This window comes from Electrophorus electricus, chromosome 2, assembly GCF_041902795.1.
Source record: "Electrophorus electricus isolate QZ-2024a chromosome 2, ASM4190279v1, whole genome shotgun sequence".
NCBI lineage: Eukaryota > Metazoa > Chordata > Actinopteri > Gymnotiformes > Gymnotidae > Electrophorus > Electrophorus electricus.
The window spans coordinates 36,005,515-36,021,055 of NC_137498.1; the positions used below are offsets into that span (position 1 = coordinate 36,005,515).

At 42.1% G+C, this 15,541-nt stretch overlaps 1 protein-coding gene across 7 annotated transcripts in view; it reads right to left on the bottom strand.

Annotated features, from left to right (window-relative positions):
- The window catches only part of vps50 (VPS50 EARP/GARPII complex subunit), an 84,953-nt gene that overhangs the window by 53,645 nt on the left and 15,767 nt on the right, over positions 1-15,541 (bottom strand). For all 7 annotated transcript variants that reach the window (XM_027012053.3, XM_027012052.3, XM_081701629.1 and 4 more), the window contains 7 exons: positions 13,826-13,896; positions 13,372-13,489; positions 13,242-13,277; positions 12,077-12,159; positions 7,371-7,413; positions 6,519-6,617; positions 4,023-4,163 (listed from right to left, as the gene is read on the bottom strand). In XM_027012053.3, the coding sequence (XP_026867854.1) occupies positions 4,023-4,163; positions 6,519-6,617; positions 7,371-7,413; positions 12,077-12,159; positions 13,242-13,277; positions 13,372-13,489; positions 13,826-13,896 (591 nt within the window). The remainder of the gene's footprint in view (positions 1-4,022; positions 4,164-6,518; positions 6,618-7,370; positions 7,414-12,076; positions 12,160-13,241; positions 13,278-13,371; positions 13,490-13,825; positions 13,897-15,541) is intronic.

Sequence of the window (15,541 nt, forward strand, 5' to 3'; positions counted from 1 at the left end):
AACCTGCAAAGGTAGGTAAAAAGGGGGAATTATCTATGTCAATCACAAAGTCAATCACAGATCAAATACTGTTGCCAGGCAACTCAGTTGTGGGGAGGGGAAAACAGAAATGGGGTATGGGTCTGTCCTAGCTACAGACAAGGCAGACAGAAATGCATCACTTCCTGTACACATTGAGGGAATACATCACAGGCAGTCAAGTCAGGGGTAGGCTTACTGCTCAAACAGCCAGCCTATAGGATTAAATGACAAGACCATCTACCAGTTTAGGGGGATCCTGGACCACAGTGCCGGGAAGTGGAAAGGTTCTAGGAAATCCCCCATCACCTGATGGGGCCTAGATTCTCCAACATGAATGCAGAGGGGAGGCTTACATGGTAGGAGTTTTGTGGGGGGGGGGGGGGGGGGGGGGGGAGGTGTTGGAGGGGGTTCAGTCCGTTAACTGATCCATATATATTGTGAGACCTATAGCCCTGTAGTTGGTATATTTCTTTGCCCCTGAAAATGCATGAAGAAATGGAAAACTAGGTTTGCCATCGTCAGCAGTCTGGAGAAATGCAGCCACAGAAGCTCAGCACAGGGCCTACACCATTACACTGAGCTGTCTAGAGGAGAAGCTCCCCAGGAGTTCCTCAGCAGGATAATATCCACACCAGGTGTGTTAGGCCGACCGCTCTGACATTATAATTCATATTATCCTATGAGTATTATTTGTATTCAATCAAAGGCTCAAGGACTGTGTATAACACTATTCTACTGCCAAAAAACAGCATGTTCCAGTCTTTAATGTAAATTAATCAATCAATCAATCATTCACACCTAGGGGAAATTGCACCACATGCCACCTATATACTACCCTGCCATTTTTTAAATTACATCTATTTTATAGCATTTATAAGAATCTGAATTTTATTTTATAGCATTTACAACCAGAAAGAAGTTGCATGCTATGGCATTTTACAAGCCCAACAGATTAGTCAATAACATGCAGTATGTTATTATAATGATATTTACAACGCAAGTGCACATTCATACAAGTCCTCTAGAGCAAGGAACAATTAGCATGATTGTAGTGCAAAGCTACAAGTCAGTTTGATTAGCCCCTCTTCCTTTAACTGGGTCTTATGTCATCATACACAAGGGTAAACCATCGCTAATCAGCACATTACAATGACACGCACTGCCTAATTCTTTTCAGCGTGATCATGCAATGGAAGGCATTTCTTAACATGGCTGGGCTCATGAGCTTGAATATGAACTCTGCAACCTTGGGGGTCAACACGGGGTCAACACGCATATATGCATGCGATGTTCCTCAATCCATTCTTAAGGTTCCAGCATGTCTAGTCTGGGCCAGAGGGGAGGGCTGTGGCCTTTAATGCACTGTGAGGGCGTCCTGCTCTGATGAAGCAGAGCAGCCAGCTCTTTAAGCGAGCTGGGACTCATTCACACTGCATTTTAATGACGCCACTCTCACATCTTTGCTTATCAGCAGGCATCAATGCAGCTCCTCGCCGAGTTAATCCAGAGAATTAATCAAATGTTCCCTCCACTGGGCGGGCGAGCGAGCTTCCTCTGTCCAAGCGGCCCCATCCAAGTTGGCTGAGATCTATGGTCGGCCCGCAGAAACCAAGGCACGAGGTGCCGAAATTAAAGCTTGTAATGTTGCCTATTCGTAAATATTTATGGATCAAGTTTTATGCAACAGCTTGGAAAATGTCAGTGCTTGTTTTAAAAGTTTTGAGGCCTAGTTTAGAGGGATATAATGGAAAATAATCACAGCTCTTTTTTAAAGCATTTTTCACTGTGGCCACATATTAAGCCCAGCAAATCTCAGGCATGATGTGTAATAAACCCAGTTTAAAAATCAGATGCAAGGCTCATCCAAGACACATCAAGGTCATCAAGTGCAGTTTTTACTGTGTGTCCACAGCAGAGGAACTTATTTGGCAGGCAGGGCAGGATGGAAACAGGGACTTGTCTATATCAGGCCTATAGTTTTGGGTTGGAGTTGAGTTAGATGTGTAGGCTGTTTTGATCTGAATTTGCATGTTTGTAAATTTCTACACAAATTGTCCATTTCTTTAGAAATTCCTCTTAGGCTAAAAATAAAATAAGCAATATTTTATTATAAAAAAAATTTCATACATCATGGTAATTCATTCAAGAGTCCTATGCAAGTATACTGTAGGGGTCACCTGTGAATCCTGAAAGCTTACCACTGTGGAGGCTCCAGCTCGTCAGCTTGGGCAGGCACAGGACAGCAGCGCGGAGGAGAACAGGGTAATGGCGCTTTCATGTAAAATTCATCTACTCCTCGGCATTGCAACACGACCTTTGGGGCACTGCAGTTACGTCAAATTTTAATTCTGCCAATGGGGTTCAGAGGTCAGAGCAAAAATGATTGTCATTAGCATAGTGCTCATCATGGTTATTTTATGATGGCCATTGCCAAGGGAGATCCCAATTTAAACCAGAGCGTGTGATGCCCAGTTAACTGTCCTCAAGCACCCAGAGTGACCACGATCTCTTGAGACAACACAAGGCAACAGGAGTGTGCCTAGGGCTTTTTAGTTTGTTTGTATGCATGTTTCTCATATCTCCCCCCCCAGTTGAAAAATCCACATACTTGAAAAGAAATCTAAAATGATTTCTAGACTAGAAAACTTTTTTAACCTTCAGCTTTTAAAGCAAACTGCCAGCTGAAAAGAGAATATCAGCCAAGTTGACAGTCCAGGCTGTGTGGATTCTGGCATATACGTATTTGGGTGCACGAACCATGCCGCTCCATCCCTCAGCCCTTAGCCCCTGAGGCTTTCTACAGGCATGTGCATCGTGATATAAATCACACATGCAGTGGAGGATGAGGTGCTACCTTGAATCTTGGGGGAGCTGAGGTGGGATGTCCAGGAATTCAGCCATCTAGTAGCAGCAGGTCCATAGCACATAAACCAGTGTGTGTGGAGCATCAAGCCTTCTTTTCAGAAAGCACAGAGAGAAACTCATGAGTGTGTCCATGCTGAAAAGGCTGGTTACTCTTTAGGGTGGTAGGAAGAATCATTAATGCACGAACATCTGCCCAGTGCACCAGCTCTACAGAGGGTGCTTTCGGTCAGATCAGCTCATATCATCAAAATCCATTTTGGCAATGAAAGTCCCAATGCTGGCAGACTGTTCCACTTATTGGAGCTCTGCTGCCAGTAGTGGGTTATACTCAAAACTCCTACACACTGCTCAGCTCACCATGCCAAGACCAGCACATAAGACTTTTTAATCTTAGGTCACAGCTTACAGATGCGTTCTTAGAGGTTAGGAAATTGGAGCACACACTGCTTCATTTAAGAAAGAAAGTGCTGCTTTTTTATAGACAGATTTTTGTGAGTTGTGTAAAATCTTTGCTGCATGTTCAAGACCCCAACTGTGAGAATGAGAAGCTTTGGCGTTCCAGCAGGCCACAGATCGATTTCAGGCCAGGCTGGCCTGAACACCACCCGGCTTATCACCACCAGTGTTGCTCCACCTACTGGCAGACATTCACCATACACGCCGCACAGATCTGGCTCCATTTGATAAAACAACAACGTGGACTGACTGAGATGTCTGCTACTTTGGTTTGTGATGCATAGCTTCCTTTCTCTGGGTGGTGCAAGTGAGCCTTTCAGAGGCAAGGCCAAAGAGCTGTGCACACATCCTTCAGAGCACTGAGGACTACATTACTGCATAATAACTCAGATTAATTGCTACGCAATTCCCCGTTCCACTGAGTGGTGTCACTGGTATTCTCTCTTTGGGGTGGTTCCTGCTACAGCTAGACAAATGTGCCATCATTTAACAGGGAGAAAAAAAATCTCTGCTTGTCAGAAACAAAGAAGGAACAGGAGTTTAGTGCAAATGTCCACAGCTTTAGGCAGTTTAGGACGATTGGTTAAAGGTCATCTCTAAAACACTGTGGTGTGTGCAGACCATGGGAGCTGATATAGGGGCCTTTGGCAATATCTGTGGGTAGTTGGGAGGGGACTTACAGTGCAGAGATCTTTGTACTGCATCTTCTGGAACTTGGTGTCAGCATTGCCAGCGCACAGCTCCACATAACCCAGTACCACCTGGAAGACGGTATTGTGAATGGCCTGCGTGAAGTGCATGTGAAGTTGATCCATAGCAGTCTGATGGGGAGAGAGAGAGAGAGAGACAGAGAGAGAGAGTGAGAAACAGAGTGAGAAATGGATATTTAAGAGAGGCGGGAGAAAGAGTGAGAGGCAAATATTTGAGAAAGCAGGAGAAAGATATTTGAGAGGGGAATGAATGAGATATTTAAAGGGGTGGAAGAGGGTGAGAGATAGATATGGGGGGGGATTTGAGGAAGAATTTTCACAGGAGGCAGCACTAAAAAAAAAAAGATTACCCATGCAAAGGCTTGAAAGGCTTTGCTGCATGTTGAATTTTAGCTTAAACCTATGTCTCACCTCACATACCCCATCTGAAATTGTAGACATTTCTAAATTCTAAATTGTAACTATTTGCAGAAATAACACTGAAAGACTATTAAAGCTTTAAATATACTAAAATATTAATGAACCATTATGTTTTGTTCAGATAGTGATGTTAGGTGTTTGTTTTGCCCACTTCTCTCCCCCCAAGCCAACAAAACAAGAAAATCTGTCATAGTCCCTCACCTTCCCATGCTTGATGATGCTCATGTATGCACACATTCAATAACACTACACTTCACATCAGACAGACTCATTATCATGCAATTGCTATGCTTTAACCAAAGCAAGAGAAAAGCAATGCCTTCATTGACAAACAGAACCAGATAACAAACGTACAAACATAAAAAGGACCCCTCACAAAACAAAACAACAAAAACAAACAAACAAACAAAAAATATAGCATAAAAGAAGCCACATTAACATTGTCCACATGCCTATGGCGCTACAGGTTGCATTACTTGAAACTCTCGTGAGCCGTCCAAGAGCTCTCTCTAGAGATTTGACTCATATTGGACCCCTGGCTGACCTGGAGTGGAACTGCACCCATATACTCCAAACAAAACATTTGTCTGGAATTTTTAATGAATAAAAACCTTTAAAACACCCAGTACTAAAGGCAGGACTGGCCCTCTGGGAATACATGCACTGTCTTGCCACTTAACTCTGCTAACCTTTAGCTGTTGCCAGCCTAGCCCAGGAAATGCCAGATACAATCTAGATTCAAAACATGGAGATCTCTGTCTTTCCTGCCTTTTCTTACAGGTGAATGCATCTCATTCCTATATAGAGGGAGAATTAGAAGAAGGAGAGGAACTTTCAGAACCAAATTAGTGTATTTACATCACCTTTTAAGGGCAAATATTTGTATAATCTAACTAATAATGGCAGATGACAACACCTGCACCAAGACGCAAAATGGAATTTCAAAAAGGTGCTCATTAAGATCCCAAGGGCAATATGAAAAATCCATTAGCACATATTTAATGACAAGAATGAAAGCAATATAAAAAAAAAAAAAAAAAAAGGCACAAAATTCTGCTTACCCATTAAGATAACTGCATAGCATGCTGAACTACAAAATGTTTCTTCTTTTCCTCACAGAAAATAACAGGCAAAGTATATTAATTATGTGTTCTGGTTTAAAATTTACAACAAATGGGCTTTCAGCTCTGAAAAAATAAGGTCAGAGATGTATTCTGAAGAACACGCACTTATCCAGAAAGTGAGGGAGATAGAGAGAAGCTGATGCCGCACAGACCCAGATCAACAACTCCTTTCTGACGGTTATTCCTGATGAGAATGGTTGGAAGCTCAAGGGCCTTTTTTTATGTGGTGCACCAAAAATGAAGCATGCCTTTCCAGGGCCACATCTCATATCCATGACTGCATGTCACTAAGCAACAGTGCAGAGTTTCCAAACTAGAAGCTACCAACCAGTGAGCACATCTGGTCAGTATCAGCTCAGCACCATCTCCAAGTGAGTCAGAGACAGCAATTTCTCCTTGTTGCAGCATACCTTTACACAGACATTGGTCACTCTACAGGTGTTTGCACACTGTAAAATATTTATTAATAGCTTGGTAAAGAATAGACTCTTTGGCTGCAGCCAGAGGTACTTCCATGTGAAAGATGCATTTTCTTTCCTCTCCACTCCTTTTTTCTACCCATCAGAAGGCAGTGTGCGCATGAGAGAATATTCACCCAATCATGTGAACATTCTCCCATGGGCACATTGGATAAATCATGTGACAGCAGCTCTGGGGTAGGGGGTTGGACTACTATATAAGCATGGTGCTGTGATGTGCTAGTAAACTGGTGCTGGAGAGGACAGCTGACAACATAAAGAAAAGAGGGCATTGCAGGATTCTTTAGTCACTTTACCTACAGCTTTGTGGGATGCTGTGAAAGTAGCAAAAAGAGCCATTGTTGTCAAATAGTCCATCCAAGAATGACATATCTTCCCTGTATGATTAGAGGTGGGGGGAGGGGACAGGTGTAATATGGAACATGCTCTGATGAGTCACTTACCTGTGTCTTACCCAGGAGTGTGTATGCCAGCTGAACTTTGGTGTAGTGTGAGACATCAAAGTGCTTGCAGGTCTTGGAAAGAGCCACATCCAGCTGCTCCTGCAGAGATAAGGAGAAAGAAAAGAAGAAGTGAGGGCCTAAACTTTACTGCTGGGACTAGTACCCTCTCTTGAGGTAGGAGAAAAGAAAATTGTACTTCGGCTCCAATAAGCATTTTGTATTGAGATTTGTTTTCCTCGAGAAGGTTAGAGAGTCACTCTATCAAACAACTAGCCAGAGGATTTTATTTCAACCAAATAATTATTCAAGGAGGCTGAGTAAAGTTGAAGGTATATGTCATTATAAAGTCTATATTTTCAAAAGATATATTCACAAGCCCCAAGCTGCTTTGGATTTTTATATAAGTTACATAAAAATAGAAGATGAACCTCACAATGTTAAATCACAATTTTAAGTTTAAAAAGTAATTCAGTTGAAACTCTATTAGTACAAGTTAATGTGTGGCTTAAAATTGTTTTGAGCTAAAACATTGCTGCATAGAGTATGAGGTCTACAAGTCCTCAGAGCCATTATTTTATTCTGGTCAATCCAATACATCCACATGCAGAGTTGCAGGGACACTTTTTCACACCCTCAGTGCCGTTCTGAAAGTATGTAGGGATTCTTAGTTTCATATATTTACATATACAGCATTTATATCTGTGCTATTCCCACTTCATGGACATGAAACGTGGGATGGTAAATAGTACAGCTAGCACTGAAGAGGTGGCCAAGAAGGTGAGCTGAACTTAGAGAATTCCTGGTGTTTTGGGTTGTCCTCAAAAGCCAAGATGTAAAGAGCTGGTCACATACCTCTATCTGTTCCAGAGTGTCCTGCAGCTTTGAGTTCAATTCACTGGGGAGAGAAAACATTTCAAAGTCAATTTAGCAATGACAAATAAGTTTCCCCATGGCAAAAATCTGTCCAAGATTAGAACACTCTGAAAGCATGCTATTGTGTGCCAGAGACAGGTATGTATGCTTTGGATCACCTCATTACACTGAGAGGCAGGACACAATGCCATTGTCCTCTCGGTAAGTCGCTTCGGGCACACTGCTGCAAGATACAGTGCCGCTTTAGCTGCTCAGACACCTGGAGAGCATGCACGCTCAGAGCAGTGTGTCCTGGCCCAAGTGAGTGTGACATTTTTGTCTGGGGCAAACACAATGCTGGTGACATTTGCAAAGTCCAGGGCCCTGCACTTCTCTTGATGAGGCTAAGGACACAGAGCTGTCTTTCTGACGTCTACTCCGACGATAACGGACTCGTTTCCTCTTAGAGATAAAGCACCAGAGCACTGATTATGCCATACACATAGCCCTAGACATGTTATAAAGCCTGAGTAAATATATTGCTTCCATTAAAAATGGTGCTTCATTTTGTAAACAAGCCCATTTTGACAAGAGGAGAACTGCTGTATGCCATGAGTCACCACAAGAATCATAAAATTTCAATGAAACAGAGGCTCACTTGCAGTGAGTGACAGACTCTAGGAAGGCAATCTCTCAGCCCAATGCTCCAAGACTCCTACTCTCTATTAGCACTCTTAGAGGACAGGGGTGTTTGCAGACATTTGAACTGTGGGAAGTCAAGAGTGTGTATAAGGGAGGGGCATAACACACACTGAGCTGTGACCGACGTCTCCAAAGGGCATGGAGGACAGAAAGTAGGGAGTCAGGACCTTTTCATCCATGACATAGTACTTTCAGACAAACGTTTGAATGCCAGTGTTTTTTGCTGGGATTCTGCTGGTGAAGCTAGAAGATGACTGGGTTCCTCAGAGTGGTGCGTGAAGCAGTGAGACTTCACTCTCCCCCACAGTCTCAGAGTGGTGGAAATCCAACAGCACTTCAAGCTGAAATGCCATTTCAGGCTGACTTCTGGTAAGAGTCGCCGGGGTTTTAATCAAGCATTCATCTTAATAAATTTTCACAACACATTCTGCTATTCAGCACACAACTGTTCAAACTGGAGCAAGGAACAAGTCCATTCAAAACATGCTCTGGATTCCTTCTCTCTTTTGTCCCATAATAAAGATAGAAGTAATAAAGACCCAAAACAGTGAAGTGGTTTTTTTATTTGTTTTAAACTGGACATTGAAGCCAGTGAATTGGATGTATTGAGCCTGAGAGAGAGAGAGGGAGGGAGAGTGGTAGGGGAGAGAGCCAAGGCAGCAGGCTGATGAGGATTAGCTGCAGAGGTTTAAAGGACTAGACCGCAAACTCTCTCAGCTGGCTCTTCTTTCAGCTTAGGTCATTTAGAAAATTTGCTCCTCCATCCTGCAGTTCAATGCGCAGATGATAACCCAAATCTCCATTACAAGGAGAGATTAGTACCAAAAGTTGAAGTGACTCACTTAATAGCAGAAAAGGAAACAATTACAAAAAGAAAAAAAAACCTGTTTCAAATATCAAGGTTCATCTCGGAGCCCAGACCTCTGCAAATGGAGCAAACAGTAAAAAAGGGGCTAAAGAGAGCACACCACTTGAAAATAACGACACTTTGGGTGAGCGTGCCAAAGCTCGAAGCAGGACAGAAGATGTAGCACAAGGCAAAAATACAGCAGATGGTTAACATTTAATATCAAATCTTAGGAAAAATAACAAAAATTAAATGCTGCCAGGCTCCATATTACCTTGGAGATCTTTCTAAATAGGGACCTGTTGAGAGACTCGACTATTTGATTGTTAGTTAGTGTTTTTACAGAACATTTCTCAGGGGGAATACCTCCACAAGCACTCCAACAGTCATTTCACAGACACTCTCATATTGGCAGTACTCTGAGAGTAACAGTCAGGAACAGATGCTGGATACTCTCTGCTAAGAGTCAGGTCCACTCTCTGTTGATGCACCAATTCTGTGCATTTTCTGCAAGGGATATGTTTCCAAACATTTGCCATGTCCACAGTTGTATATACATTGCGTTAAGCCACAAAAAATGGTATCTAAACTAAATTCTATTTGCAACGTGTCATGGTTGCAATCTTAGAAAATGGCCTCCAGCAGTATGGTGAAATGTGCATAGAGTAATTCTGCTATTTCTCTACACAGCAGACATGACAACATGGCAGCCAACACCAGCACACTCCATCAATATCCCACCCCTGAGCACCTCACTGCATACAATTAATCTAATGAGATCTTCCAGCAAGGAAGTGAACAGGTAAATTGCAGGACTATTACCATTATTTATCCATGATTTTATATAAAGGGCTTTTGTTACATGCAGCCCTGGCTTCTGAATTCCTCTGCTCTCCAGAAGCTGAGATCTGAACTGCAAAGCCAGAACAAGAGGGATGAAACCTAGCACGCTGATTTGGATGGCAGCGGCCCAAAGTAGTGATATTTGGACTTCACTGCCGAGCAACACCAGAGGGTTCCTCTGCAAGCAGAAACCTGGCTGTGTCCCACTGCACCAGGCCTTCAGCTCAAGATATTCACAAGTCTAGGGTCCAACACGCAACTCCCCATCCAACCACCTACCCCACTCCTACTCGCATCACCTTTATGTGCGGTTGTCAGGGTTTCATGGCTCACTCGGGAGGATGTGTGATGTTTGGACTGTCAGCAGTAATGAGTAGAAAGCAAGGCCTTGCCCAGCACGCTGCTTGACTGACACCAATAAATAACAAATAATGATAAATAACAAAAATATTGAGGGGAAAAAACATCTCTTAAATTGAAGACAAAACAGAAATACAAACATCATGAATATTCTCTGCTGTAAAGGCATCTTTGTAAGAGCCCAGCAGTCGTATCAGGGTAGAAGCACAAATCTCCTACAAATCTCTCCTACTCCTAAAATGCCTCTGATCTAGTGCTGGCCACAAGCACAGCTGAAAACAACAACATGAACACATTATGCACCATTCCATGGCCAGCAAACAAGAAAGGGCTGTAATTATGGAAGAGTTCCAATCAGCTCCATATTGTGTCCCATCTCCATTCAAAACAGCCCCATCTTTATCACGGCAGAATGGCTGCTCAAATGTTATTGCTAAAGACCTCATTATTCCTGCAGTGTTTATGACGGTGCCGTGTGTTGGGGAGCTGAGTTAGTCAGCAGTGATTGTCTCAATGCCAAGATGTGGGGAGAGAGAAAAATATACCTCTAAGACTCAAGACACCAGCTGCAATCCTGCTTAAGAAAGTCTAAAGCCTTGCAGCTTCCTGAGGTCTTACAAGGCACTGCAAGAAACAGAATATAGCAGGCCACAGGACAAGTGCCAAAGAAAAGGAAGGAAAAAAAACAAGGGGAAAAAAAACCACCACATTCTAGATCCTATAGACTAAGCACTCTTAGGAACAAGTCACTTCTCAGGTTGTTTTTTTCTTAGTCTCTTCTCAACCACTCAAACACAGCCTTCAATGAGGGATCAAATAAATGGAAATGGTATCTGGGTAGGCTTCCACATGCTAGCAGAGTGTCACACAGGTACAGATCTCACCCTGCAAAGAGAAGCAGCACAGGAACTGCAGGCTAATCTGAGGAAAATAGTTGAACATCACAGGAGTGATGGACAAAGTGAAAATATGTGAAAAAGAGAAAGAGATGAACATAGGGAGTGAGTGAGCGACAGGGAAATCGAGCAAGTGAGTGACCATCTGAGAGTAGTGTTCATTTAGACGGGCCTCGGGGTAGGCCGTTCCTGTAGGGGATGTCCTAATGGGTGGTCATTATTTCATTAGTGCAGACAGCAGTTTATTGATCGGTGAGCAGGATTAGGACCTGCTGTCCTCACTGATGAAGTGTTGCAGGTCATTTAAGAGGCTTTTTTTTAAATAATCACAGACACTTGCTCATGCTACTTAGGGAACATTCCCCAAGACCCACAGTCAAAGCCATACTAGATGGAGAATAGTACAAACAACTAAAATGTAGTCAGATATTTTACTATGACCCATGGCTTCAACCCTCTCCCTGGAAATGCACTTTCTGGAGAGAAAGGTTTTTTGATCTGAAGGGCAACAAAGTTTGATGCAGACTTCTACCATCAACTCTGGTATTAAAGAAGTGTGGATTGAGAACATTAAGTATTTTCACACTCACCATGTAGACTATTAGGAATGGATTTCTCTAATAGCCATGACTAACGCTAGACTCTTCACAGCAACAGAACACTGTTTAAATCACATCTCAAATATGAGCGATGGTGTGTTATAGTTCATTAATGACACTCAATGTTCATTAACAGCTTTTCTGTAGTGGCATAAGTATAGCTAATGCCACCACTGGAAACAATGAAAATTTGCCTACTGGCCATCAAACAGATTTAGTTCAGAACTTCAAGCTAAGCAAATCTCCAGGGCATTCTTTTATTTATAAAGTATCCATAAACCCGCAAGGGATGAAAACATTTTTAAGGTTTTTAGTTTTTTTTTTTTCTGAGAATGAATTGATTAATTAATGAATACTCCTTCTTTATGAAAAGCTGTACAAGGGCCAGCATTTGCTGCTGTTTCAGTGCATTTAGAGCCACATTTCTGCAGTCCTCCAACTAAGAATAGCTCTACATACCTTATGCAGCTGTAGTGCTTGAATGTGCTGGCAGCCTTCTGACACTCCAAACACAGCTGGATGGCACCTGGGTAGTCCTCCTCCTATGAAACGCCAACAGGAGCACTGAACATCCACGTTCAACACAGACCTCGGTCAGCAATGAGCAAAAGCTCTGAGCCTAGAGTGCAGTCACTGACAATGTAGTAATCAAATACAGAGTACTGGCATATCAGCTTGGTTTCATTTGTAATACATGGTATTGCTATAGACAAAGTTCTTGTATAGTTCAAATGCAGATGTTTGATGAAACCATGTATTTGTTTAATATAATGTAATGTGCAGCAGAAAAAAAATGTTCAAGATTTTATTTATATATTTATATATATATATATATATATATAGATAGATAGGTATTTTTATATTACATATAAATCAGTGATAAACTAATCAGCCATGACATTAAAACCACTGGCAGCTGAAGTGAATAACTGATAATCTTACAGTGTAAAGATTGAAGCAACTTGGACAATGGCCAAATTGTGATGGCCAGATGACTGAGTCAGAGCATTTCCAGAATGTCACGGAACGTGTCCACAGTGGTCAGTAACTACCAAAAGCACTCAAAGGAAGCACAACCGGTGAACTGCTGACAGGGTCATGAGCACCCAGCAACCTAGGCTTATTAAGGCATGTGGGGAATTCATTTACGTGGCGGTACCACCTACCTAAACATCTTCATCAACAGTGTTCCCTAATGGTAGTGGCCTCTTTCAGCAGGATAATGTGCCCTACAACACTTCAAAAACTGGTCTGAGGATCATGACAAAGATTCAGAGCTATTTGGTCAGCATGAGGGGGACCTACACAACACTTCAATGTTATGGCTGATTGGTGGTATGCAGGTGTGTGTGTGTTTATATATATGTGTGTGTGATTCCATCTATTTACATATCAAATAATATTTGTAATAACAGCAGGGAGTGGACATGTTTCAGTATTAGGCCTCTGCCTATTTATCCATGTTTCAGGCGGGGGGAAAAAAAAAAAAAAAAAAAAAAGACATTCAAAATTGAGAAACTCGTCTATTGACTATGTTTATTAAACACTAAGAAAATCTGATATGAGAGAGAATAGGTGGCACTTTCATTTATGAACATGTAAGAAAAGCTTGCAGCAAAATTACCTCCAGCATCTCACTCAGTCTAACATCTGTCCTTTGCTGTGTAAGAGAGCAAGAAAGAGAGTTGATCTTAGATAACGGAGGCATATAGACTCTGAAACTGGCCATGATCCGTCATTTATGCAGCAATTACCAGTGTTTTTATGGTCCGCAAAGACTTCAGCAATCCCGTTAACAGGTGCCTGCGTCTCTGGTTGGCAAGGAGCCCTAGGCTGGCTTCAGTGAAGCCCTCTTTAGCAAAGCTTAGCTGCCTGAACAAGAACAACAATGATTTTGAATCATGTAATTGACATGCCAGCATAAACACAAGTATTAAAAAAACAGACATTGAAATAAGTTAGTTTAGAAAGTATATCTAAACGGGATGCAACAATACACATATTTGATAGGATATTTTGCATGTTTATGAATAAGCCCCAAATCAAGAGTATTTGCATAACCAAATCACTGATGCATTTTTAAATGTCAATGCACTTATTGAACATTCATTTTCGTGAAGTGCTGATACTGTGAAATGATAACAGCCTCGTATTCTAAATGCTTTGTTCTTTTAAGATCAACTGGTGAGGAAGAAAAAGGTCCCAGACCTCCTGGCATTGGTGCAGATGACAGCGGCTAGCTGCAGGTTAGTCTGCAAGGATGTTACTCTCTCCAGTTCCTGAAACAACAAACACCACAAACAACTTAAAACAGGACTAATTCAACACAACACAAGCATATTAATTCTAGTGTGTACTAAAGCACCTAATATAAAAAGTGACAGTGTCCTCAGCATTGAATCCAATAAAGCAGTCTGAGTGTTTTAAAAGTCTTCCTCATGGGTGGCTATGTCCTTCTACATGAAAGGAACACTTTGTTCCATTGTATAGCTCTACTATGAGTCCAGTGGGGAAAAATAGACATTGCTCTGCTTTGGCCATTGTCTGTTTACCAGGAGTAGCACAATGATGTATCTTGCCCCACTATGACCACATTAAACCCACTAAAACATTGCAGAAAGAGACCAGTTAAAAGGCAAAGATGTCTGTGGCTCAGAAGGACAGAGCAGAGATAAGGTGGCACATAAGCATCCCCATGTCCATCCCACATCTCCTGATTAATCTGCCTGGTGAAATTTGAGGCTTTCTCGATCCAATGCCCCCTTCCCCTTCATTCTGATGCAAAGTTCCTCAAAGTCAGCTGTCAGCGCAGAGCCAGTGTTTAGTGTGAGACCGTGTTGCCACCGTCACGATAAGGATAATAGCTAGCAACAGAATATGAGCATTTCAGAGAATATGTGAATACGTGATTTCAGAGAAGGTATGTACACCAGTATCTGTGAAGACTGTTGAGGAAAAAGTTTACGAGGCAAACAGCTGGGTTTATGATAACAGTTGTGACAAAACTTGGTTATATACACTATACCGACAAAGGTATTGGAAGACCTACAGATTATACCTGCAGGAGCTTTTATGACAGACCTTTCTAAATTAATCAGCATTAATATGGAGTTGCTCCCCCCAATTCCAAGTATAACAGCTTCTACTCTTCTGGGAAGACTTTCTACAAGATTTTGGAGCGTGTCTAAGGGACATTTTGCCCATTCATCCAAAAGAGCATTTGTGAGGGCAGACACTGATGTTGGACTAGAGGGCTGGGCTCACCATCTCCATTCTAGCTAATTACAAAGGTGTTCTATGGGGTTGAGGTCAGGGCTATGTGCGGGCCAGTCAAGTTCTTCCACTTCAAACTCATCGAATCATGCCTTTATAAATTTTGCTTTTTGTACTGGGGCACAGTCATACTAGAACAGAAAACTGCCTACCCCAAATTTGGACTCATACAACTGTCCAATATATATCTTAGTTTAAATAAAGGGAAATCTTAATGCTTCAGCATAATAAGGGGCCTAGGCCCAACCCTGAAAAACAACCCAATATTATCCTTACTCCACCAAACTTTACAGTTGCCACAATGCAATCAAGCAGGTAACATTCAACATTGCAGGTTCAACCCCCACCACTGCCAAGTTGCCACTGTTGGGCGCCTGAGCAAGACCCTTAACCCTCAATTGCTCAAGTTGTACTCAGTTGTAATTGTAAGTCGCGTTTGATAAAAGTGTCAGCTAAATGTCATAAGTGTACAATGATGGCATCCCATTACAGTACCAAGCGCGAGTTCACCCAATCTTTCACAAATGTTTGTAAAGGCAGACTGCATGGCTAGGTGCTTGATTTTATACACCTGTGGAATTGAAACTGAATAAGACACCCAAATTCAATGATTAAGATATCTCAATACTTTTGTCCATATAGGGTATTCTA